At 26.2% G+C, this 24091-nt stretch overlaps 3 protein-coding genes and 2 long non-coding RNA genes across 8 annotated transcripts; 2 read left to right on the top strand and 3 right to left on the bottom strand.

Moving 5' to 3' along the window:
- Positions 1-5015: 5015 nt before the first annotated feature.
- On the top strand, positions 5016-8380 carry Epp (Ecdysteroid phosphate phosphatase). Its single transcript, XM_003698413.4, has 4 exons — positions 5016-5140; positions 5466-5703; positions 5771-6472; positions 6547-8380. Exons 1-4 carry the CDS (start codon positions 5034-5036, stop codon positions 7336-7338), a joined length of 1839 nt encoding a protein of 612 aa, XP_003698461.1. The 5' UTR covers positions 5016-5033; the 3' UTR covers positions 7339-8380.
- Positions 5159-6192, bottom strand: LOC147657320 (uncharacterized). The gene is made up of 2 exons (XR_015292648.1): positions 6070-6192; positions 5159-5629 (listed from the first exon to the last, which is right to left on the bottom strand). It is a non-coding gene; the product is annotated as an uncharacterized LOC147657320 (long non-coding RNA).
- On the bottom strand, positions 8259-10122 carry Etfb (Electron transfer flavoprotein beta subunit). Its single transcript, XM_003698414.3, has 3 exons — positions 9453-10122; positions 8821-9219; positions 8259-8723 (listed from the first exon to the last, which is right to left on the bottom strand). Exons 1-3 carry the CDS (start codon positions 9501-9503, stop codon positions 8412-8414), a joined length of 762 nt encoding a protein of 253 aa, XP_003698462.1. The 5' UTR covers positions 9504-10122; the 3' UTR covers positions 8259-8411.
- Positions 10123-10792: 670 nt separating this feature from the next.
- On the top strand, positions 10793-15380 carry LOC100863668 (uncharacterized). 2 transcript variants are annotated; one of them, XM_012493354.3, is made up of 7 exons: positions 10793-11121; positions 11680-12166; positions 12413-12875; positions 13060-13217; positions 13358-13525; positions 13755-14201; positions 14381-15380. In XM_012493354.3, exons 2-7 carry the CDS (start codon positions 11704-11706, stop codon positions 14500-14502), a joined length of 1821 nt encoding a protein of 606 aa, XP_012348808.2. In that variant the 5' UTR covers positions 10793-11121; positions 11680-11703; the 3' UTR covers positions 14503-15380. The 2 variants fall into 2 exon arrangements, with proteins under 2 accessions (XP_012348808.2, XP_003698463.2); XM_003698415.4 differs by having other exon boundaries at positions 11673-12166.
- Positions 15381-18659: 3279 nt separating this feature from the next.
- On the bottom strand, positions 18660-23321 carry LOC100863916 (uncharacterized). 3 transcript variants are annotated; one of them, XR_015292646.1, is made up of 6 exons: positions 23040-23321; positions 22506-22942; positions 22321-22419; positions 21221-21615; positions 20733-20820; positions 18660-20658 (listed from the first exon to the last, which is right to left on the bottom strand). It is a non-coding gene; the product is annotated as an uncharacterized LOC100863916 (long non-coding RNA). The 3 variants fall into 3 exon arrangements; XR_015292645.1 differs by lacking the exons at positions 18660-20658; positions 20733-20820 and having other exon boundaries at positions 21164-21615; positions 22364-22419; XR_015292647.1 differs by lacking the exons at positions 18660-20658; positions 20733-20820; positions 22321-22419 and having other exon boundaries at positions 21164-21615; positions 22914-22942; positions 23040-23317.
- Between the last annotated feature and the right edge of the window lie 770 nt (positions 23322-24091).

Genomic DNA, 24091 nt, shown 5'->3' with positions numbered 1-24091 from the left:
TAATTCGAGATAGGTTGTGGTATGGAAATAATAATCAATGCGAATTGGTATATATATTTTTCATTAATGCCAGCCTTCGTTTGGCCGGCATTTAATCGATACTGGTGCAATACTAGTCGAACGTTCTGTCCGATAATTGTTCCACGAAATAACTGTTTGTACTTTCCTCGTAGAATTCACCCTTTTTCGAGATATTCAGCGTTTCGTTAATTGTTAATAAGGTGGTTCGTGAAAGGGATCGATATTTTTTCAACGTTAAACGTAACACATAAAATGTAGAGTCGTTTAGAGATTGGCGAATGGGTCGTGTTCGAGCGCACAATTGTTAAATTGAACGATGGTAATATGGGAATGAATTAAAGCAACGATGAAAGATCGAAAAATTTTTGCGGTGATATATTTTATACGCGCGTCAACGATCCGAAATTTTGTATTCTTCGAAATGTGTTGAATAATTCAATACATGATATCGTTTCGAACTCCAGTTTCGATCATAAAAAAAAATCATTCGACACAAATTTTTCAGACAAAATCTCACAATTGTAAAAGAACAACTTTGAATAAAAGAAACAATTGATTAATTAACAAATTGGTGAAAAAATTCTTTTCGATAACATAATAAATATTTACTACGAAAAAAAATATCTATTTTAAAAAAAAAAAAAAAAAAAAAAGAATTGAAAATAAGAAATATGTTGTATACGCGTATATTATTAAAAATAAGCATATCATTACTTTATTCAGAAACTGGAATTCTAAAGCGAAATTACTTGTAGAATGATCTAATGATGGATCGTTACGAAATGGTTATGGAATTCGATTGTTCGATATGGTACCATTCGATTGCGACAATTTGTTCACAATGTTTATCCTAAAAAACGAAATTGTTCAAATTGTTCGATAATTGTTTTTAAAATATGAAAGGTAGAAAAGGTATCGAAGATCGATGATTCGTGGGACGACGATGACTTTTCAATCGTACAGGGTGCTTTTAAAATATAATCTATAAGCTGGCGTTATCGTTTTTTTTGGACTCTATAGAGGAGAGAAACTATTAGATATATTTTTTAACACGGAAGTGCGATTAACTAATTGGTTTATTCCGATTGCATGTTAAATTTGACCGAAAACGTTTTATTTATTAGGTTTTATTTGAATTAATAAGGAATAATAACAATGTGTTCGCGGTGATACTTCGCAAATTACATAGAAATTTCTTGAATTCTTTGTAAATTAGTCATACATACAATATAGACAATGATAATAATAATAATAATAATAGATATTTCGAAATCGATATAATCGGATAATTAACAAAATTGTTCAATTGGTCAGTGATAATGTTGGCAATCGTAATTGTTTGTTTATACGATTATGATGATTAATAATTAACCGTAAAATAGTAATAAGCACGCATTATTGTCAGCCAAGTTGATTTAACAGTATTTTTAATCACAATCTCTATTTTACACGATATGGAAATAAATTATCAGCTTGTGATAGATAAATCGGGAAGAATTTGTATTTTTTTACAATACACCTACGAATACGATTTTTTAGTACGGGTAGTACTATCGAAACGTGAGAAACATCATCGATATTGCCATCAGGAATTTTTTCTTCTCTTTTATTAAACAATTGTTTGTATATATTTTTTTTCAAAGATTTTTATTTTATATGTTAATAAATTTTATTTATATTTCTTTTTTTTTGGATAATATAATAAAATAAAATAAAGTACCTGTTTGTTGAAGAATATTTGAAAAAAAGAAAAAATGATTCATATGAAAAGAAGTAAAACGAAATGCACTTTTTTAAAATATAACGAGTTTCTTACGTACACTATTTGATAGTGCCTTCCTACATAATTCAAGAACGTAGAAAAAATTCAAGGAACCTTAGTATTAGATTTATAAATACTACTACTACTCGTCAAAATGAATTTTTCGAAGTTAACATTAATGTATTTACGAGTTTCTTTGACTTTTTTTTATTAGCGCTGGTTCCTATAGTGCTAGTCAAAAAATTGTACCTAGTCAGTGAAATATGCAAGCATTTAATTTCTATATCGTAACATTGCTCAAAACAGATAAAAAGAATCAACAGATAGATTAAAATTCGAAATAAACATTAAATATTAAATTAAATAATATTTAATTATATAAAAATAAAATTTTTTAAAATTTAAAAGTTTAGGAATTTTATTCCTAATTAAAAATAATTTTATATTATAAATAAAATATTTTTATACTTTTTAATTGTTTGAATTTATTTTAAAAATTGTTTTGAGCAATGAACACATTGTATGGACTATCATAAGAAATTTAACATACAACATGGACGATAGTATGATCCGAGGAATGATGTGAAAAATTCTTATGTCAAAATCCATACATATTTTATTCGAAAACAAGTATCGTTAATTTATATCATGCATTTAAAATAAATTTTTTTGGAAATATTATATATTTTATCTTGTATTTTTCTAAATTTTTTAACCTAATCAAACAAATTGTGTAACAAATAATCAGACATTTCTTTTCTTATCGATCATTAAAATAATTTTACTTAAAAATAGTGTAAGCTCGATTTCGTTTTATTTTATTACCTTTCTTTGTTCAAAAAATTTATTTCACATTCAATAACACTTCATTTGATAAAATTTTTTAATAAATAAATTAATTTAAAAAAAATATATATATATAATATATAATTATAAATAAAAAAATCATTGATTCTAAAAAAAAAAGATGCAAAAAAATATAAAATATTCTAATCATTTAAAAAAAAGTTTGATCTTATTATAAATAAATATCATGTCAAATTTATTAGATGGTAAATAATAACAAAATAATAGATTATGCAGTTTAATCGATGAAAAATTGATTCTTCATTTTATTGCAAGCAATCAAATATTCTTTTTCAACTTTGTTCATATTTTTTTTATATTTAAAAGTGATTCATATATCATTTCGAAATGGAAATGATAGAAATTACAACCTTCATGCTTCCACGTGCAATAATTGCATCAAACTCTCATAAACAATTTTCTTCTATAATAAGAAATATTTGTGCCAAAATATCGAAAATTAAAGAGATTCTCTGAAGACATAAATATATAATATAAAAGATATTGATATATTTAAATGCGGATGATATTGAATTTAACATTAAGAAAATTGAAGTAAAGAAGAAAGGAAAGACTAAATAAAAATCTAACAATAAATTTGCACTTGTGTGTATAGTATAAACGTGTACTTTTTATCACACCATGTAATATATTTTAAGATAATTATAACTCATAAAACGCAAAGTTCGTAAATTGAATTAATTTTAATAATCAAGTATGAAAATAATATTTACAATAATTAAAGTATAATGAATTAAATCATTCACAAAGCAAATATAATAAAATAATAATGAAATAACCTGAGCGTTATTACTCACATATGTATACATATAATAATAATGAAACTTTATCAAAATGTCAAAAAAAATAGACTAATGTATGAAAAAAAAGAACATGAAAAATGCACTTTAAAAATTATCTATCGATTCACTTTCTAAATTTCGTTTTTCTATATTATTTATATCTAATGAGTGTTTTTTACATTATTTAATGTTTATAATTTAATTTCTTTATATTCAATGCAGTACAATGAAATTATATGATTATTTTAAGGATTATTGGATATTATTAAATTTCATGTTTTGAATGTAAAAACAATTAATTTCCAAAAAAAAAATAAAACGCGAATAATTATTTATAAATTTATTAAAATTTATAATTAAAATTATATGTTATATTTTTATATGTAGCATATTTTAGAAATAAATTTAAATTTAAAAAATTTGTTTATTTAATATATTTAACTAATTTTTAAAAAATATTATATAATATGGCAAGGATTGAAATTAGCGGAATTCAAATAATTCAATTATTAATATGAAACTAGTTAATAAAAAGATTTGGAACATTTGAAGATATATTTAAAATAAAAATCAAAATATCTTAAAATAATATTCAAATAAATTTTAATATTTTTTTTAATATTTCTCTATTATAATATTTATAATCAATATTGTACAAGACAAAAAAAATATTTATAATGAATGAATATATATGAATATATCATTGTTTTTTACACTAACTTTATGTAATATATCAATCGTATGATATTGTTTAAAATTGTTACAAGGTTGGCATCGTATATAAAGAAATAAAAGATATAATTATTCAAAAATTTTTATTCCATATTCTTTTTTCTTTTTATTTTTTCTTTTTAAAATTAATTAATTCTTAAATAAAATGCAAATTTATTAAATACATATTGTAGTTATTCTAAAAAGATATAATTTTATATTCTTAATATCATATTTATTGTATCATTTTATGTATCATATAATATTTAATTCATTACATTTTTAAAAGAAAAAATTCAAAAAAATATTTAAATTGGAAATATATCTTCTTTTTTAAAAAAGTTAATATTAATTAATTATTTATTGACTAAAATAATATTTTACTTAATTTCATCGTAAAATGATTATTTATCTATTACTAATATTAATCAAAGTATTGATATAAGAAATAAAATATAAAAATATCATAATATTATTTTTTTCAATTATCGAATATTAATATCAAAATATAAAAAGTTCAAATTTATCATGTTATTTGATATGTCTTATTATATAGCATAGCTATAATTGGAACATATTAAGATAATTATAATTTTTTTTAATAAAAAATGCAATTTATCTGTTATATATGCAAATTGTTCTAAAAAATTTTCAAAGATGTTGATTTAACAAGTTTTTTTTTTGCAACTTTATCAAATAAAACTTTGGAAGATTTTAAAAAATCTTAAATAATGTCTGAAATATAAAAATTCTTATATAAGTATTATTTATAATAGTTAAAAATTTAAAAGTTTGAATCTAAAGATCGAATCGAAATATCGATATTAAAATATATAAAGCATTTTTTTGAACAATGTTGGTAGCAAGTAAGTAAGATGTAATGTACCATCATGGCGACGTTACCGCCACGGAAAAATCCAACTCCAACGAAAATTTTAAAACAACATTTAACACCATTACAAACACTTTTACAATTGGGTTTTCCGAAACATCGAGCGTAAGTATTATACAACAATTATAAGAGATTGTCAATATCTTTTTATTATTCTATAAACAATTATAAACGATTATGATGCATTCAGTGTAAACAAACAGCTGTCAAATATTAAGTATCACTATTGTTTTCTTTCTGTGTTTGTTCTACCGTGATTGTTTATATTTATTATTGTAATTAACATATTATACATTTTTTTATCATTATTTTTTTGATAAATCAAAAAATATAATTTTATAAAAATTTATTGTATAATTATTATATAAGAAATATGATTAGAAATATTTTACTAACTATATAAGTCATAACAATATTATATTGTTTATAGAGAGAAAGCATTAGCTGCTACAGGGCATCGAGGTGTTCAACTTGCATCTGATTGGCTAGTAGCTCATGTTAGAGATCCAACTTTGGATACTTATACTCATAGACAATATATTTTATATGCTTGTCCTACGGGTGAATTAGCTGAACAATTAATGAGATTTTGGTCTGAAAGTAAAGAACTTATAAGGAATGGAGCTCATAATTATATGCCACATATTACACTTGTGTCATTTTTTAGAGTATGAAATTATCTTAATAATATGATGTAAATAAATATCACAAAATAATATAAACATTTATTTATAGGCACCAGATGAATCTACTGAAGAGTTGGTAAATACCCTTGAAAATGTAATTAACCAAAATGAATTATCAGATAATATTGAATTAGAAACATATATTTCTCCTAATTTTATGGGTTTATTTGTTAAAAAAGCAAATGTAGAATGGCTGAAAAATGTTGCTATTCATTATGTAAACAAACTTTCAAGTTTGGGGATTTCTGCAGAACCTCAAGTAAAATCTTTACATTTGACACTAGCTTATCAGTTCCCTAGCAATTTATATCAACAATTGCGTTTAATGGTAGAAAAATTAATACTTACTTGTCCAACTAATTGGGAACTAAGATTATATTCCAGAGATCCTAGATTACAAAATATACATGTACATAAAGTAACACATGCTCATATGCCTAGAGAACATGATGAATTAGAATTAAGAGTAGGAGATTACATTTACATTCCAGAAGGAGCATGTAGTGCATCTACAGATGGTTGGGTCGAAGGTATCTCTTGGTTAACTGGTATTTCAGGCCATTTACCTTTAAATCATACAAAACGTACAGCTGAATCAGATTCATGGACTTTACACACTACTATACAAATTACTGACAATAAAAGTGAAATTTTAGAAAAAGAAGAAATACCTCTAACTCGTAAACTACCAGAATTATTATCAAGTGATTCTGTAGACAGTCCTGATGGAGTAGCAACAACTAATGAACCAGTAAATTATATTAATTATATATTATTTATTCATATATAAAAATTCCGATTTTAATCTTTTATCTACATATGTAGATAGAGGCTTCTGAAGCACCTTCAAGTTTCTCAAGACAAATTTTTATATGCCGCCATGGAGAAAGAGTAGATTTTACATTTGGAGCATGGATTCGTTACTGTTTTGAACCAAATGGATCTTATGTTCGTAGAGATTTAAATATGCCAAAAGAAATACCATCAAGAAATATACAGGATTTTCGAAATGATAGCCCTTTGACAACTGTAGGTGAAATGCAAGCAAGTTTAGTAGGAGAAGCTATGAAATCATCTAGTATTAAAATTGATGTGGCTTTCACATCTCCATCATTAAGATGTATACAAACATTGGCTCATATCTTAAAAGGATTAGACTTAAATATTCCAATGAAAATAGAGCCAGGTCTTATAGAATGGTTAGCATGGTATCCAAATGGTGTTCCAGTTTGGATGACATCTGAAGAATTAACAAAAGCAGGTTTTAATATAGATAAAAGTTATGATCCAATTATTAAAGCAAAAGAACTTCCATTAAAGGAAAATGCAGCTCAGTATTATGAACGAAGTTACGAATTAATCAAACGAATTATTGAAAATACAGTAGGAAATATTTTAATAGTAGCTCATGCTGCTTCTTTGGCAGCTTGTACTAGGCAATTAACAGGTGGAAAAGTTCCACCAGCTTCTGAAGTTACAAGATTAGCACAGAGAGTACCATATTTAGCATGTCTAACAGCACGTGAAGAATTAGATGGTTGGCAACTTCATCCACCTCCATTTCCACCAATAACCCATACCAGTAATACTAGGTTTGATTGGAAAGTATTATTGTAAAAAATAATTAATATTTTAAATACAGTTTTTTTCTCTTTTTATCCTTTATCATATAGAAACTGCTTAAACATAAAAGACTGTAAAGATATAATGAATTTTTGTAACATTTAATTTATACAAACTACATTAAAAAGAGAGAAAACGTATTAAAAAATTATATATTCTGGGTTGGGTTATTTATAATATAATAAAATATGCCAGTTGACTATTCAATAATTACAAAAATCAATACTTATAGGGCAATAAATACGGGTATTGACATTTAATTCTACCTTCTTTATAAAGAATTTAGAATATGTCTCAAAAAAAATTTGAATTGATATTTTAAAAAAAGATATATTCTTTCATAGATTTCATACTGAATGTTTAGAAAGTTTTTAGTAATATGATATATAGTATTTATAGCATTTGATAAAAAAATATTAATAATACATTCAAAATCTTAGAGAATGTATTTAAAAAATCATGACATTAAGAAATTTGATATAATTTTTTTTATTTTTAATTGTAAAAATTTAAAAAATTATTAATTTGTTATTTATTCAAATTTTTAAATTTATTTTGCATATATTATGTATACATTATGTATACATAAATAATGAAAAAATATGAAATCAAATCTAATGACTTTTACAAAATATATAAATGCATGTATATAATTTAGATTTAAAATATATTATTTTTATGTTTAATAATTTAGTTCATTGTTACAAAGAATCTATTTAAGTGGAAATTACGAAAATCAGTAAATAACAAAATCTTTTCATACATTGTATAAACCTATGAAATAATAGTTGGCATAAATAATGTGTGGAGATATAGAAGTACAAAATCAATGTAGGAAAATGTTATTTACCAAAGAAATATATAAAATGTTATTTCATTACAAATATCAGTTATGTCATGAAGGAATTCTACTATTTTATTTACTATAGAAAAAAATTTATTAAAGTATAATATATAGTATACCTCATAATGTTTAAAAAATTTTTTTATATAAAACAAAATTTAATAAAAAATATAACAAATATAAGATATAAAATGTTTATACTTTTTTATAACAGTATTGATAATTATATATGTCCACTTTCCTTTAATTTTGCAATTAATGTATCAACATTTGGTACAATAGTTCCAGCTTGCCTAACTGGTGGTTCTTCAACTGATAAAATTTCAATTCTTGCTGTAGTATCTACACCAAGATCTTTTGCTGTTATTTTTTTAATTGGTTTTTTCTTAGCTTTCATAATATTTGGCAATGTAGCATATCGTGGTTCATTAAGTCGTAGATCAGCACTTAAAACTGTTGGCATTTTTATTTTAACGACTTCTAAACCTCCATCAACTTCACGTGTAACAGTTAGGTCATCATTATTTTTTTCAATCTATTACAAAAAAATATAGAATATATATTGTAATAAATAGTTTTTAATATTACTTAAAATATATTTTTAAATAATATTATTTGATATTGTAACTTACTTTACTACAAAATGTTCCAGTTGGCCAATCTAAGATACCTCCAATCATTTGTGCAGTTTGATTACTATCATCATCTATAGCTTGTTTTCCAACAATAATTAAATCTGCTTTCTCTTCTTGAGCCAATTTGGCCAAAAGTTTAGAAACATGAATAGGTTGCAATGTTTCATATTCAGATCCAGATATTTCAACATGAATTCCTTTATCAGCACCCATTGCAAGTGCAGTTCTTATCACATCTTGACATTGTGGAGGTCCACATGAAACTGCAATTATTTCTTGTACTAATTTTTTTTCTTTCATTCGTATAGCTTCTTCAATTGCAATTTCATCAAAAGGATTCATTGAATGTTTTACTCCATCTGTTACAACACCTGTTTTATCTGATTTAACACGAATCTAAAATATGAAATAAAACAATAATATAATATTATAAAATGTAAATGAAAAACATTATTTAAAATTATTTCAATCTAGAATATGAAGATACTTGTTTAGATAGAATATTTGTTTTTTATTGTAATAATTAATGTATTACATAATAATTAGATTTTTATTTTAACTTATGATTAAAATTATATTTTTTAACATATAATTATTAAATTTTATATTATATTTATATTATTAATTACCTTAACTGCATAATCGATAACTCTTTTTACACCTACAAGTGCTCGTGCCATTGTTGTTAACTAACAAATAGATCGATAAATTATACGAAATAAAAGTATATAATTATCTTTTCATAATATCTGTCGAAATATTTACAGAACTGTATAATCTTTCTTATATATAGTCGAACTACTATTTGATTGGTCTGTTTGATATTTTGATTATTTAGTAAATCTAAATAAGTCTAAAGTTCATTTATACTTTGATATGTGTTGATTTTATGGGCATATTTTTATTCAGTTCATGCTGATTTTATGGACATATTTTCATATAGTTTATACTAATGTATATAACTAAACTATAATATCATAGTTGTTTTAAACAAAACTCTAATTATAACAAAATAATTCCAAAATTATTTGAAAGATAAGATAATAAAGATAATTTGTAAATCGTAATGACGTAAAATTTGTAATAAATGTTTTGCTTTTATGATAAAATTTCTTCTATAGATTCCATATTTATCATAATTTATTTATAAAATAAATAAAACAATGAAATTTATAATCATGTTTTCATATTAGCAAAGACATATTATTATTCTAATCGGATTTACAAATAATTTACAACAATATTTTTCATGTTATTCTTTTATTTTAGTATATTATAAATTAAGGCCATTTTCAATCTTGCGACATGAAAATGAAACGCATATAATGTTTTTCTTATTATTATTTTAAAAATTATATTATATATTGTTTATTTAAAAAATTTTTCAAATTTAAAACATATTTTTCAAAATATTTCAAATTATTATACGAATGAAATATACATATTAACTTATATGCTATATATATTAATTATTATAATTCTCTACAAAAATTTAATAATTGTAATTTAATTAATTAAGAAACGCTTAATATATTTTAGTTTCTCTAGAATAATATGTGAATTATATAGAATAAAGAAATTATTGTAAAAGATTTAAATATTCATATATGACTTAATTATTTTACATTAAAATTATTTTACATTAAATTACATTACATTAAAAAGCTATACAATAAATCTTAAATTATGAATTGTTTTTAATTTAAATATAATATATTATTATTATTATTTATGATAAATCAAAAAATAAAATAAATTTTCACAATTTTTTACTTTTACAAAATATGAAATTAATACTATTAAATACACTATTTTTAGAATCGAAGAAATTTTTATTAAGAATCTACTTCAACAAATGAATCTTTTCAAATATATAAAAATATTTATATATAATTAATATTCTAATGAAATTAGAATAAAAGAGATTTTAAACAATCATTATAGAACCAATCAGAATGAATATGAAATCAAGTTTGCGCCACACATGGCGTCCAAGAACCGACGCCATCTAACGTCTGGCATTCCTGTTTTTTTCGTGCGGGTAAAATCACGGCTTTCTATAGCGCGTAAGTCTTTATCGTTTTGTTTTGTAGAATTCGGTAAGTTAAGTAGATATCTTTGATAAATCTACTATGCTATGCGTATACCGAATGAAATGTTAGCTGAGAAAAAGCATTCACGCGGCAAAGAAAGTGTGTGGGAAAATGAGTTAACCGTGTGTTAACGCGCAGTGGTCAACTATCCGTGCAAGTTTAGCAAAGGAATATATATCCATATTCAAGACGTAATAACGTCAAGGTAATTATATATTAATCCTTATAATTGGAAATATTACATTATTTCTCTAAATATTTGTAAAATTTAATTCTAACGAAAATTTCCTTCGTGTTTATGTTTACTCCTCTAATTACCCCCTCCCTCTTTAGCCACCTTCTATTCCTCAATTCCTTATGAGATTCTCCCTCGTTTTCTTTATACTTTATACATATTTTCTTTACAATATTTTCTTTTTATAATTTTGTTTTTTATATTGTCATATAGATTTGCTTAATTTTATCTATATGTTATTGCATTGCTTTCAATAACCAAACTATGAAAAGAAAAGCATTGTTTGTATTGTTAAAATATGAACATTATTTTAAGTTATTTTAAGTTATGCTTGATATTCTTTAATATTTTGAAAATGATGAATTATGTTAGCATATTATTAAATGAATGATCATTATAAAGCAATAGTTTTTCAAAAATTATTTGCATGTATATGTTTATTTATATCTTAATATATTTATATTTTAAATATATATTTATATATAATCGATTTTATTAAATTGATATTGATTTTTTATAAGTATTTAGAAAGACATATTTAATCAGTGAAAAATGAGTGCGTCGGCCTTAAAATCAACAATACCTGGAGTAGGTACTTCCCCTTCTTCTACAAGTCATTCTATTCTTCCAATGAATGCAATGGCACAAAAAGTTGTATCAGGATCAGAACCAGCATCTATGAAGCCTTTACCAGGAACTGGATTAAGCTATGTTACATTACAACCACCTAATCATCCATCAAGCCAACCTTTAAGCTTAGTACAAGATCATAGACCTTCTGTATATCAAACACCACCTTATGTAAGCAGTAATTCTGAAAAGGAAGACTTGGATAAATTAATCCCTAATGGAGTAGAGATTATGAAAACTGAAACAGAACAGAATATGTCTGTTTCTATAAAGCAAAATGAATCTAACAGAAATAATAATTTAAGTCCAGATAATCCTACACAAGATTCACAAAGAGAGATTCAAACAGATCAAGAGATGACATCTATTAATTTAGATTTTCCTGGTTAGTAATAAAATTTTGTTAATTAAATTATTAATTTAATTAATTACATATTAAATATTAGTTAATTTCATATAATTCATATTTTATTATATTACAAATATTTTTATATATATCAATAAATATAATAATTTAAATTATTTATTTACTTATACTTAAGACATGTTAAATTCATTAACATTGTACTGCATGTAAATACAAAACAAAATATATTTATATAGTTATATGGATGTATAAATGTTATTTTAGCATTATGTCCACAATTACAAAACAAAGTTGAAGGAAAAAAGACTCCTGTAAATAATGGTTCAAAAGAATCCGATGGAATTCCAATTAATACAACTTCACAAACAAAATTATCATCACATAAATCAGAAGATGGGTCAGTAAAATCTGATAGTCAGAAATCAAAAACTACAACTCAAAACACAAAACTTATAGCAGATAGTTCTGCATTATCACAAACAAGTAATCCACCAAAAATTGAAACAAAGGTCACTGGTTCACCAAAAGCAAATAAGAGAAAGTCTAGAGAATTAAAAGATTTAAAAGGAACATCAACAATATCAGATGGAGCAAGCAAACCAAAAAGAAATCGAATTCAAACACAACCTTATCAGAGTCCATTACCAGAAATTGCATTACTTGTAAAAAATTTAAATAAACCACCACCATCAAAAGCTTCTGATGATAAACTTATAGTATTCTATAAGTAAGTATGATTCATATATTTTTTTAAACATACATAATATAATATAATGATGAATAATAATAAAAAGTTTGGATTCTTTATTAAATTTTCATTTATGAATATAATATTTTACATTGACTTTTATTATAAATATAAAAAATTAATCCTATCATATATATTAACTTTTATTGATATTCATTATTAGAAACGAATTTTTGGCTGTGAGAAATGCAGAAGGAAGTTTCTATGTATGTCAAGCAATGCAAAATATATATAAATCTAGCAGGAAAATTCGTATACGTTGGCTTTCTCAAGACAAAAACAATGGAGAAATATATTCACCAGATTTTTACGATTACATAGGTAATCTCATGAAAAATTGCAATTATAAATATTAATTAATCAATTTTTTAGTGCATTTGACTTATATGACATATAATACTTATATGATATTTATTATTTTAGATAATGTATATCTATTATTTTCTTTTTTAAAATTTCAGATTTTGATTGTATATTAACAAATTTAAATTTAAATAAAATTGATAAAAATAAATTTCAATTAACAAAGATAGAATTATTACGTACAGAAAACATTTTAAAAAGAGCAATTGATGTTGAAGCTGGTGTATCTGAAAAACCTCGAGTAACAGAAGAACATCCGGATGGACGTTAGTATTTTTATATGCTATTTATGTCATGTTCTACTAATATCGGACTTTTATTTTAATTTTATAATATAATTCAATAATGTTTAATTTATTATATTGTCTTCTTATTAAATTTAATTAAATTACTAATATAAAAGATATACTTTTAATATTATTTGTTTATTATTTATATTATTAAAATTTCATAAAAATATTTTATGAAATTGAAATTTTAATATCTTATCCACAGTTGACCTTTCACTTTATAAAGATGAATCACAATTAAAAAGAAGAAAAAGTCACAATTTACATAAACAAAAACAAAGTTTACGTAAGAAAACAAAACGAACTGATAGTTTCTCTGAAGATGACGCTCCTGAAGATGAATCGGGAAAAAAATCACCTAAATCGAATCGTTCTAAAAAACGAACAGTTAATAAAGCTTTGGCAATAGCAAAGTCTGTTGCAAAGGGATCTAGTAGAGCAGAAAGAGCATTAAATAGAAATACGAAATCTGGAAGCGAAACTACTGCTGCTACTAATAGTACTACAACTACCACTACTACAGTTACCACATCTACCACATCAATAGATGTAACTAAAAATAATACTGATATTAAAAGAAGTGAAAATAAAAAGAGCACAAAGCAACAGAATAATAATAACACAAGTGGAGTGTCAAGGACAAAACTACGTGGTAAGAAATTTTCCTTAGTATGATTTTAACATATTCACATTTATTAAAAGAGATATTGTTCTTTAATCATCTTCAGAATTATTTAAATCATAATTTGCATTATGAAAATATTTATCTTTTTTTTAATTTTATAATTTATAAATAATATGATTTTTAAAATGTTATAATCTAACTTTTAGCATCTGCACAAAATACACAACAAAGTAATAAAACAGCAGGTCGTCCAAAGCGTATGGCTGCAGCTACAGGTATTGTATCGACCGAAGAAGCAATTCGAAAAAAGCCACGTGGGCGAGCATAAGATTAACGTAATTTACCTGTATTTCCTGTATTACATCTAGAACAGAATCTGTATCGTAGGCAATATGTACATGTAGTACACTCTTTAAAAATTGCGATCAATTTATATATGTAATATATATGATCTCAAGATTCTTATATCTTATCAGATGCTGCATTATATTATAGTCCAACAATGTGGGATCAACAATTTATATAACGATGCGGCAAATCGCATTTAATGAAAAAAAGACTCAAAGATTTATAAGAGTGATATTGTGATATCATACAAAATTTGTACATATCGTCTACGTTTCAGATTCTTACAGGAGAAGAAAGTCACGGAATGTATATGGGAAATGATATCTTGGTTGAATAATAACTATCTACAGGGTGTCACATGCTAATGCACTCTTGCAATAGTCTATTTTTGATGTTGTGAGTGAACTGTACGTGATTCAGTTGAGTTTAATGTACACTTTCCATTGGATATGATAGCTATGTACAAATATATATATTTGGGGCTTATAATGTACTCTATAAAAAGATAAAAAAACAAAATAAAATAGAGTACCAGAGAATGAAAACAATCCGTGAGTTATCGATCTCCAAGTTATGGATCGGTAGGTTTAGAAGTACAATACCTGTACATTACGCTGAATCTTTGCTATTTAAAAAATAGCATATGAAATGGTCCAGCGCCTTTATTAAAGACAGGCAGAGAAAAAAAGTGCCCTCAACTGTAAATCCTTGTCCTGTTGTTGAATCTATGGATTTATAAGAAAAAGAACTTTATGGCTGGAGATGTAATGTTTTAACTATAGTTTATTTTTGAATCATTTATGTCAGTGAATTGCTAATATAATTCATTGTTATAAAAAATAAAAAAGATCATATTAATTATGGTGGTATCAAATTATAATTTAGCCACTTAAACATATTATATTCCTTTCTTAAGAAAAAACAAACAAAATAGCACTTATTTACTCTGATAAGTCTGGATTAAAATGTATAAACTTGCTTTATCTATGTATTATTTTATTTTTTCAAAGATTATGGACAAAGTGTATATTTACTGAGAGATAGATGATTATGATTTACACTTCACCAAATCTAAATTCGTATATTTTAATGTAGTTTATAGTTTATATTTTGTGTCGAAATGTATTGGGAATACAAGTTTCGTGTCAATATTGAGAAAGGGGATTTATGTGAGATTCAATTTATTACAATGTATAATGAACAAAGGTATCGAGACATGTATTTGTTTTATGAATAATGTAATGATAATACATACCTTATATAATTATTTATCGTGAAAAAAAAAGTCTTTGGTTTTTGGAAAGACAAAAGGCGAATTATATCGATTAAAATTGTATACTTTTGTCATTGAAAATTCAGTTGCCAAAGTTGCATTTACTTATTTAATGCATTGGCCATTGAACATTGCACAAATTTAAAAAAAGTTATTTCACTTAAATAATTTTATCTATGTATGTACATATGAAGATTAGGTAATCAAAATTGTGAAAATATGCAAAACTATATGAGCGTTTGGAATTTTGAAGGCTAATGTATCTTATTCATTTAATAATGTATTCCAATTTATTGAGTTGCAATACAAATGATTGTACAACTTTTTACTTCTTATTTTAGAAATCATAGAATACATGTACGATGTACATATATTTCATAAGCTTAACAACGTTAAAGATAACTTAAGAATGCCGTTTAAATGATTAGGCATATCGACTTCTATTGAAAATAGAATATAATTATTATAATAAATGAATAAGTGAATTTAATTCTTAAGATGGGAGATGAATAAGATACCAATCCTATCATTGGTCCATTGCATATTGTATTTAAAATATACACACACATAATGTATAAATTTAAAATATACACAAATGTAATGTATAAATTTAGTAAAGAAAAAAATTCTAATGAAGACCGAGAAATTTGCTTATATTGTTATTCGATTTTGCTTTCAAAGCAATGTCACTCTTCTTGGAATTAGTTGTATAATATCGAAATAATTCAAAGGACAGTGCAAATAATTACAATTAAATATCATTATTAACATCAATGAAAAATAATGTAATATATAATAAATTTTCAAGACAAGCTGCACTTATTATTTCAAAAAGCGAAATCGATTACAACATGACGAATAAATACAGCTCTCGATATTTTCGTGAGCTATTTGCAAATTTAAAACAAAAGTATAGTATGAAGGAAACTGAATCGAAAAGCAATGATACATTTGCGTGCGGGCTGATATTTGTTGAGGATACTTAAAAAATATGTATTAAATTTGAAAAATCGAAGTTTAAACATAGATATTAGGTAATTGACCACTAAAAGATCATCTTTCACTTTATACATGATAAAGTATAGATTATATTTGTCTGTATTAATTTGTTATATATGAAAAATGTTTATTCAAATAAGTCCCAAATTTTGTCATTATCATATAAAAAATTTAATTTTCTTCCTTGCAATTCTAAAGTAAGACTAGAAATCGTTGTTCGAAATTTAAGAGCTAAAGATACGTTTGCTACATAAAAGTATAAAATTCAAAGTACAAATAGTTTGTCATGAAAGTATCAGATCTTTAGCTAAAAATTTGGTAAACACCGGTTTAAAGTATTACGTTAAATAATATCTTAACTACCTCGTGATACGATTTATTTCTGCAACAATGTAAAAATTGTATCTCTAGTTTCGGATAAATAATTTAGAGGGACCTCATTTTATTTGCATTACATATATTACATATTTTATGCAAATATATAAAACACTTGACATTATCATCTGAAATATCCTTCTAACTCATACTTAAAGATACAAAGATAATAAATATGAAAATAAAGTTTAAAAATTTTTTTTTTTAAAAATCATTTTGAAATTTTTAATAATTATATAATCTTAAGAAGGATGTTTTCATTCAATGATATCAAGTGTACATTTTATATAATCAAAAGAAATAATTTTCAGTTTATCAATTGTTTTCAACTTTTGAATAGTAATCCTCTGACACAATCTGTCCTAAAACATTGAACATGAAATCTATTATTGGCTCTTACTTGACTTTTAAGCACTGCTTCAATGAATTTACAGCATATGTCCCTAATTAATCTGAATGTCACGATTGCATTCTAATTATGTAATAAATACATAAACTATATTACGCGTATCGCATTTAAATAGACATTTAAATGATTAAATAAAGCGATCGCGTGCGATTATCTCTAAGTATATGATTCTTATAAGAATGGATATTTATATATCAAAAAAGTACAGCCCACATGCGAAAATATCGGGCTATACTCGAAATGCGTTGCCAGAAGCTGCCTTTTTGCTTCGAGGTCGCATAATTTAATATCTATTAGAAAACATTCGTAAATAGTAAATTGACATTTAATATTTCGTGTAAACTTATTTTATATTTGTTATTTGAAAAGTGAAATTTTATTATACAAATTATGATAAATTTATTATTATATAAAGTATAATAAAAACAATTTTTTATTAGTTTAAAGTAATAATTTTTATAAAGATTAATTTTATATAAATTTATGTTATGTATATACGTATTTTCTATTTCAAATTTTTATCTATTTTTATAATTTAATTTTTTTTTTTTAATACCGACAATGAACGGTGATTTTAACAGGAAATTAAGTAAATTGTTAAAAAATTAAATTTGATTTATATTTTTTCTTAATTAATGACATAATTTGTATAAGATACGATATGGCCTACTCAGTACCTAAAACACAAAAAATTATTTGACCAGGGGCAAAATGATAGAAAATAAAAATTATACGTATCAACAACGCGTTTCAAGAATATGGCTCGATTCTTTTGAGATTCATTTTTCTAAAAGTTATTCTATACAATTTATAATTATTTATTCTATACAATTTGCGATTATACTATTTAAAAACCATTTGCAAGAAGTTTCTGATATCTAATTGTATGACTAATTATAAAACATAATGAGGAACCCTCTACTTGTCATACCGTTTCCTTTTGTGTAAGTTCCATAATTTTATCAAATTAATTAAATGACAAGTTGATGATGGTTGGTGCAATCTATATGTCTCCTGTGATTTAAGTTCACGAAGAATTTGAGAAACCAGCGTTTTACAAATAATAAAAAGATATTGTAAGTTTGGTGATCAGAGTCAGTTTTTATTCGCGCTAAACCTGTATAATTTCCAGGGCTTGAGATTTGCTTAAGTGCAATCAAAGTGTGTGCAACGAGCGCAGTAACTCAAAAGGAGGCTAAAAACGTATGGAATATGCGGTTTTTTAATCAATATTAGGAGAAAAACACGGAGCTTTGTATGTAAAACATTTTCACGAATAAAATTTCTGTAAATTACGGTCGACCTATGTTCTGCTCGAACAACCACCACAAAAAATTAACTAAGATTGTTATTAAACTCTATTAAAATATTCTATAACAAATTCTAAACAATAAATTTAAAATTTTATAATTAAAAAATATTTTAAAAAACTTTGTAATATATTTGAATATCTCAAATTATAAAATTAAAAAAATAATAAAATATTAAATTATTGTTAAGACAAAATATACTTTAAATCAAGTAAAAAAGAAAGTACAATTGCATAAAAAATAATGTTAATGATATTCTAATAGACATTTAATCATTATATCGTTGATATGTTTTTAACGTATCATTCTTTGATGATTGTTGTCATTATCGCATACGAATCATAAACATGAAATATTACAAACAGCAGTTTCGTGATCCATCAAATGCATTCATATTTTCGTGAATCATGTTCGCCGCCTCGCACATCGTTGCTTCTCTAATACTCTAAATTAGAAACTCTCTGACGCGTCTCTTATAATTCCACTAAGAAGAAGGCATAAAGTTCTTCAAAACCATACAAGCTTCAAAACCATAAGCTTTGTTGCATTGAAGGCAGGCGGTTCATTCAGAAACCTACTAAAAAAGATCGGACGCGATACGGAAGGAACAGAGATTTCGCGGATATCCACATCTTCGAAGATATCGGGAATAAAGAGGCAAGAGCGGAACGAATCGCTTTAGTTGTAATGCGGATCACGGAGCATTATTTATTAATAGCAAAGCTGGTGTAGCCGGCGCAAGGGAGTGGCAGTGCCATGCTAAAGCAAGCGCGACAGCACCAGATCGTGGAACGGATCTTCGGATCTTTTCTCCCTTCCTCTTTTCCTTCCAACCTCCCTCTCCGTTTCTCTAGTTCTTTCTCTTTCTCCAACGAACCATCTCTGTTTCCTATCCCTTTCTTTCTCTTTCATTCGTATTTACACTTTCTCGTTCCCTATCTTTTCCCTTTGCTCGTCCCTTGGTCCCTCTTTTTCCATTCGTTTCTCCGTCTGATCGAAGAGCTCTCTTTCTCTCAGTCTCTCCATGTGTTCTTCGGCCTCTATGTTTTTCTCCCTTCCCTCATCGCGCCGCAGCGTACCATTCGTCCGGCGTTGCTCAAGCTTTCTCTTTCCGCTTCTCTTCCTTCTTGCTCTGTATTATGCTACCTTACCAGCTGGCTCACTTTATCCATTATCTCTCTCGTATGCTTTGCCTGGTGAGCATTGTCGCGCTCCTACTCGCGAGACAGCACGCCGTTGTAGGAGAGTGGATGAACGCTTTGTCGGCGCCCGCGGCTGAGATCAAAGGCGCCGACCGCTTCCTCCTTCCCCCCACCCCCGCTCCGGCTCGACTGGCCCGTAATCCAACCGAGGCTCTCTCTTTCCTCTCTCTCTCCCCCTCACGTCGCCGCCACCGCCGCTACCCAACCCCCCTATCCCACGACCCTCCCCTTCCGACGAATCCATCCAGCAAAGGTACCCATAAACGCTCAGTCCCGGGCTGTTCTGGCCTGATGAGAGAAAAATCTCTGACGGGTAGCAACCACACACGTTCAGTCCGGGTTTGTCGGTCGCTGATTACACACCCACGGAAAAATAGAACGGGAAACCAGCGATAACGATAATTCCGCTTGAATGAACCCTTTGCTAAGCTAGGGACACGCGCATAGGGAACGCGTTGGCGCATCTTATGTAGGGTTAATTTTTATGAAAAAGTATGAGATTCTTCGAATATGCCTTGTTCGTAAATCTTAAAACATGTCTGGACTGGGTACGTTAAATTAATATGACCTAAAATGAGATAAAGTTATCGAATAAAGTAATATATGAATTGAATGTTAGATAGCAATCAAATAAATTCTTACCTCAATGTTTTCGCATATGCTTAAAGATAATATAAATTTTTAATTTATATATAATATGTGTAAATATAATAAATAATTTGTTGTTAATCTGAAATCAATGTTGAATTGATAATTAATATATATTAATAATTGATAATAAATAATAATTAATAAATAAATAATTTTTCTGTATCTTTTAAAGTTTTATTCATTGTTTTTATTTTAAAGTGTAAATTTTCAGTATGATTATTTATTTAAAAAATTAAAAACTAGTTATCTTTATCCCATACTAGGTATCCGATTTCCAACATACAAATAATTATTTTTATAATTAGATTTTGTATATAGTTACATATTTATTATATATAATTATAATTTATTATATAATTATAATTTATATATATTATATATATTATATAATTATAATTATAATTTATTATATAATTGTTTAATTGTTTTGAAATGTATTTATTATTCAACAAACAAATTCCATATCTAACATTTCATACCTAAACTTTTAAGAATCGGCTTTTAAGAATTTCAACTTTTGGATTTTCTTTAAATTAGACATCTGTCAGATGCGAGGAACGTATAACGAAACCGACGTCAGAGTTGTCTGTTTCTCGGCACCGGCGTTGCTGTTCGCTTGCTTACCGCCGTAGCTGCTGCTGTTACTTGTGATGCTTGCGGCAAAATTGTATTATAGCCTTTCCTGTCGTATTCTGTCGTACGACGTCCTCCTTTGCCGACCTCCGTATACCTTCCACGATACCTTGTGATAAATACTCGCGCCGCTCTTTTTACACGTTACTGCCTAATTAGCGTAATTATAAGATCCGGTCGTGGACCTTCTTTCCTCTCTTATTTCTTCCTTTCTCCTCTTCATCCTCTCCTTCCTGTTTTTCTTTGGATGGTCCATTCGAAAAAAAAAGAAAAGGATTGAACATTTCCGAAACACATTCCGAGAACTTTAAAGTTTAAATTTTGTAGATTTATTTTAAAGAATGTCTTATTTTTAATAATCAATAGATTTTGTTTTTGTAATTTAAAGTTTTTTATAATTGATTATATATTACAAATTTAAGTAATATAAGACTTCAATTTTGTATTTGAACAAATTAAAATTTGATTAAAAGTATGCCAATAATAATAATTTAATATATAATTTCAAGAATTAATAATGAAACAACTAATTTTTTTTAATTATTGCGTCGCGTAGCAGAAAAATTCCCGTGCATATTTCAGTGTCTAACATTTTAATTCACGCCCACTTCCCCTTACACGTAGAATGCAATGATGCAATGATAATGACATTGCCGTGATGCATTTTATGATATTTTTGTAACGTTAGAAAACTCAAATTAACAATCGAATGTTAATTACCAAACAAAATAACAATGCTATTTTAGAATAATTAGAAAAAATAGGAATTGATATCAATAAAGAACATATATATTTTTATTGTCAATTACTGCATTGATAAAAGTGGTAAATACTATGAGAGACATCGCAATCATTAAAAAATAGATTGTTATCTTTGGCATTTAAGAGACAAAGTAATGCCCGAGTTGAACTTTTTGATAACAAAAATTAAGATAAAATGATTTACTTAGTAGCAAGGAAAAGCTAGGATGAATAATATGCATATTTACATTGTCCGTTTTAGGTTGATTTAAATGAAATTCATTCAAAATAGTGAAAGAATTATCTAAAAATATTAAAAATAAAGTGTTAGTACAAATTTTAAAGAGATAAAAATTTTCTAACCTAGATATATAATAAATAAATAAGTACCTAGTATAGTATTCAAAGTTTCTTAGAAATATGATTTCTTTATTATATATTTTATATTCTATGAATATATATTTGAAATATATTCTACTTTTCTTCAATTTACTATTCTTTTATTATTAATATATAAAAAAAACTTCTAAAGTATATATATAGCAGAGTTTATGTTCTTAGATCGAATAGCAGATCGATGACCGTATCGAAGAATGCATGACGCTTCCTATTCACCACCGCGAGAGGGCAATTTTCTTTAATAGTGCAACAGCCTCTTACCGGCGTGCCATATACACGCTATTCGCACGTAACATTACATAATAACGCAAACGAAACGGACGCCAAGCCGGACAACGCTTTCGAATGGGCGATACCATGCAAAAGCCGGCTTGTCGCATTCGCAAAGAGCAATCGTACCTCTCTCCAGACGACAGGAAGACAGTTCACTGAAAACAGTTTATTATTAATAGATATGCTTTAGTTTCCTGAGCGAGTTGTCGGCTTTATTTCGAGGTTAGTCTGTACTGAATTTTTGAACCGTACGTTTTATTCTCCTTGCTGCGTGGCCCTTCCTCCCTCCCTGTACCCCTCTCTGAAGCCCCAGCCCGACCATTCCTTCCTCAGCCCCTGCTGAGCGGTTGTCGTTTTCCTTTTGCCTCCTCCCCTCTACTCTTCTCTTAAAAACGAGACTCGCCACCGACTTTCCGACAAAGGAATAAAGAAAAGAAACAACTAGCCACGCTACGCGGTTGAGGATGGCACGGCAAACCGTAGCACAGCGCAGCACAGCACGGCATAGCGTGGCATGGTGGGTAGAGACTTTCCGTACAGGGAGAGCAAGGGGTACTTGCCATGCCAATGGCGCGGATACTTAGGGAACATGTTTTAATTTTCTCGTATCATTTACAACTTCTAATTGCTTATAATTAACATATTCTATATTTTGATTCTTTTGTTGTTTGTACATATCATTATTTTGATTAATATAGCATGAAAATTCATTAATGATGAATTTTATTATAATATAAAATAAATGACAAAATTTTTGATATTTCATATTATTTAATTTATTGATTTATTTTAATTTAAAAAAAAATTTTAATTATTATGTATATCGAGTAATGATTTTTTCAAATTAATGATTTATTAAGAATAAAAATGTTATTTAATAAATAAAATAATAGTCTAGAGGTAAAATTCCTTGAACAAGAAACGAGTTTTTGTATATATATGACAAAATGCTTTTCGGTAAAGTTCATTCATCAGATTGTCAAAGGTGACGCCTATGTTTCTTCTGAAACACCGCTAGGAGATAATAGCGTGCGGGTACAGTCTCCAAAAAGAGTATTTCTCATTTATCTCACTACACTATTATATTTATGTACTTTAACCTTGAATAATTGAAAAACAAATAATAAAATATTTAGTAAATGTAGCATTTATTCCAGTTTTTTGAAATTACGTTGAACGCTATAAACGAATGCGTCAAATCGAGTGTATCAAATGTTTTTCTATACATTAAATAAATAGTCGAAACTTATGAAAAATAATATAAAATTGTTCAAATAATTTTATTTACTCAATATAATTTTATG

Source organism: Apis florea, unplaced genomic scaffold (genome assembly GCF_048593485.1).
Source record: "Apis florea isolate Af1SG1 unplaced genomic scaffold, ASM4859348v1 contig_3184_pilon, whole genome shotgun sequence".
Lineage (NCBI taxonomy): Eukaryota > Metazoa > Arthropoda > Insecta > Hymenoptera > Apidae > Apis > Apis florea.
The sequence above is the reverse complement of the archived record's forward strand: the minus strand, read 5'-3'. Positions and strand labels throughout refer to the sequence as shown.

Coding starts and splice junctions, on each gene's coding strand:
- Epp (XM_003698413.4), top strand. CDS start 5,034: ATGGCGACGTTACCGCCACGGAAAAATCCAACTCCAACGAAAATTTTA. Junction 5,141..5,465: donor GGTTTTCCGAAACATCGAGC/GTAAGTATTATA, acceptor TATTGTTTATAG/AGAGAAAGCATTAGCTGCTA. Junction 6,473..6,546: donor TAGCAACAACTAATGAACCA/GTAAATTATATT, acceptor CTACATATGTAG/ATAGAGGCTTCTGAAGCACC.
- Etfb (XM_003698414.3), bottom strand. CDS start 9,503: ATGGCACGAGCACTTGTAGGTGTAAAAAGAGTTATCGATTATGCAGTT. Junction 9,220..9,452: donor TTATCGATTATGCAGTTAAG/GTAATTAATAAT, acceptor TTCATATTTTAG/ATTCGTGTTAAATCAGATAA. Junction 8,724..8,820: donor CTGGAACATTTTGTAGTAAA/GTAAGTTACAAT, acceptor TTTTTGTAATAG/ATTGAAAAAAATAATGATGA.
- LOC100863668 (XM_012493354.3), top strand. CDS start 11,704: ATGAGTGCGTCGGCCTTAAAATCAACAATACCTGGAGTAGGTACTTCC. Junction 12,167..12,412: donor TATTAATTTAGATTTTCCTG/GTTAGTAATAAA, acceptor ATGTTATTTTAG/CATTATGTCCACAATTACAA. Junction 12,876..13,059: donor AAACTTATAGTATTCTATAA/GTAAGTATGATT, acceptor ATTCATTATTAG/AAACGAATTTTTGGCTGTGA.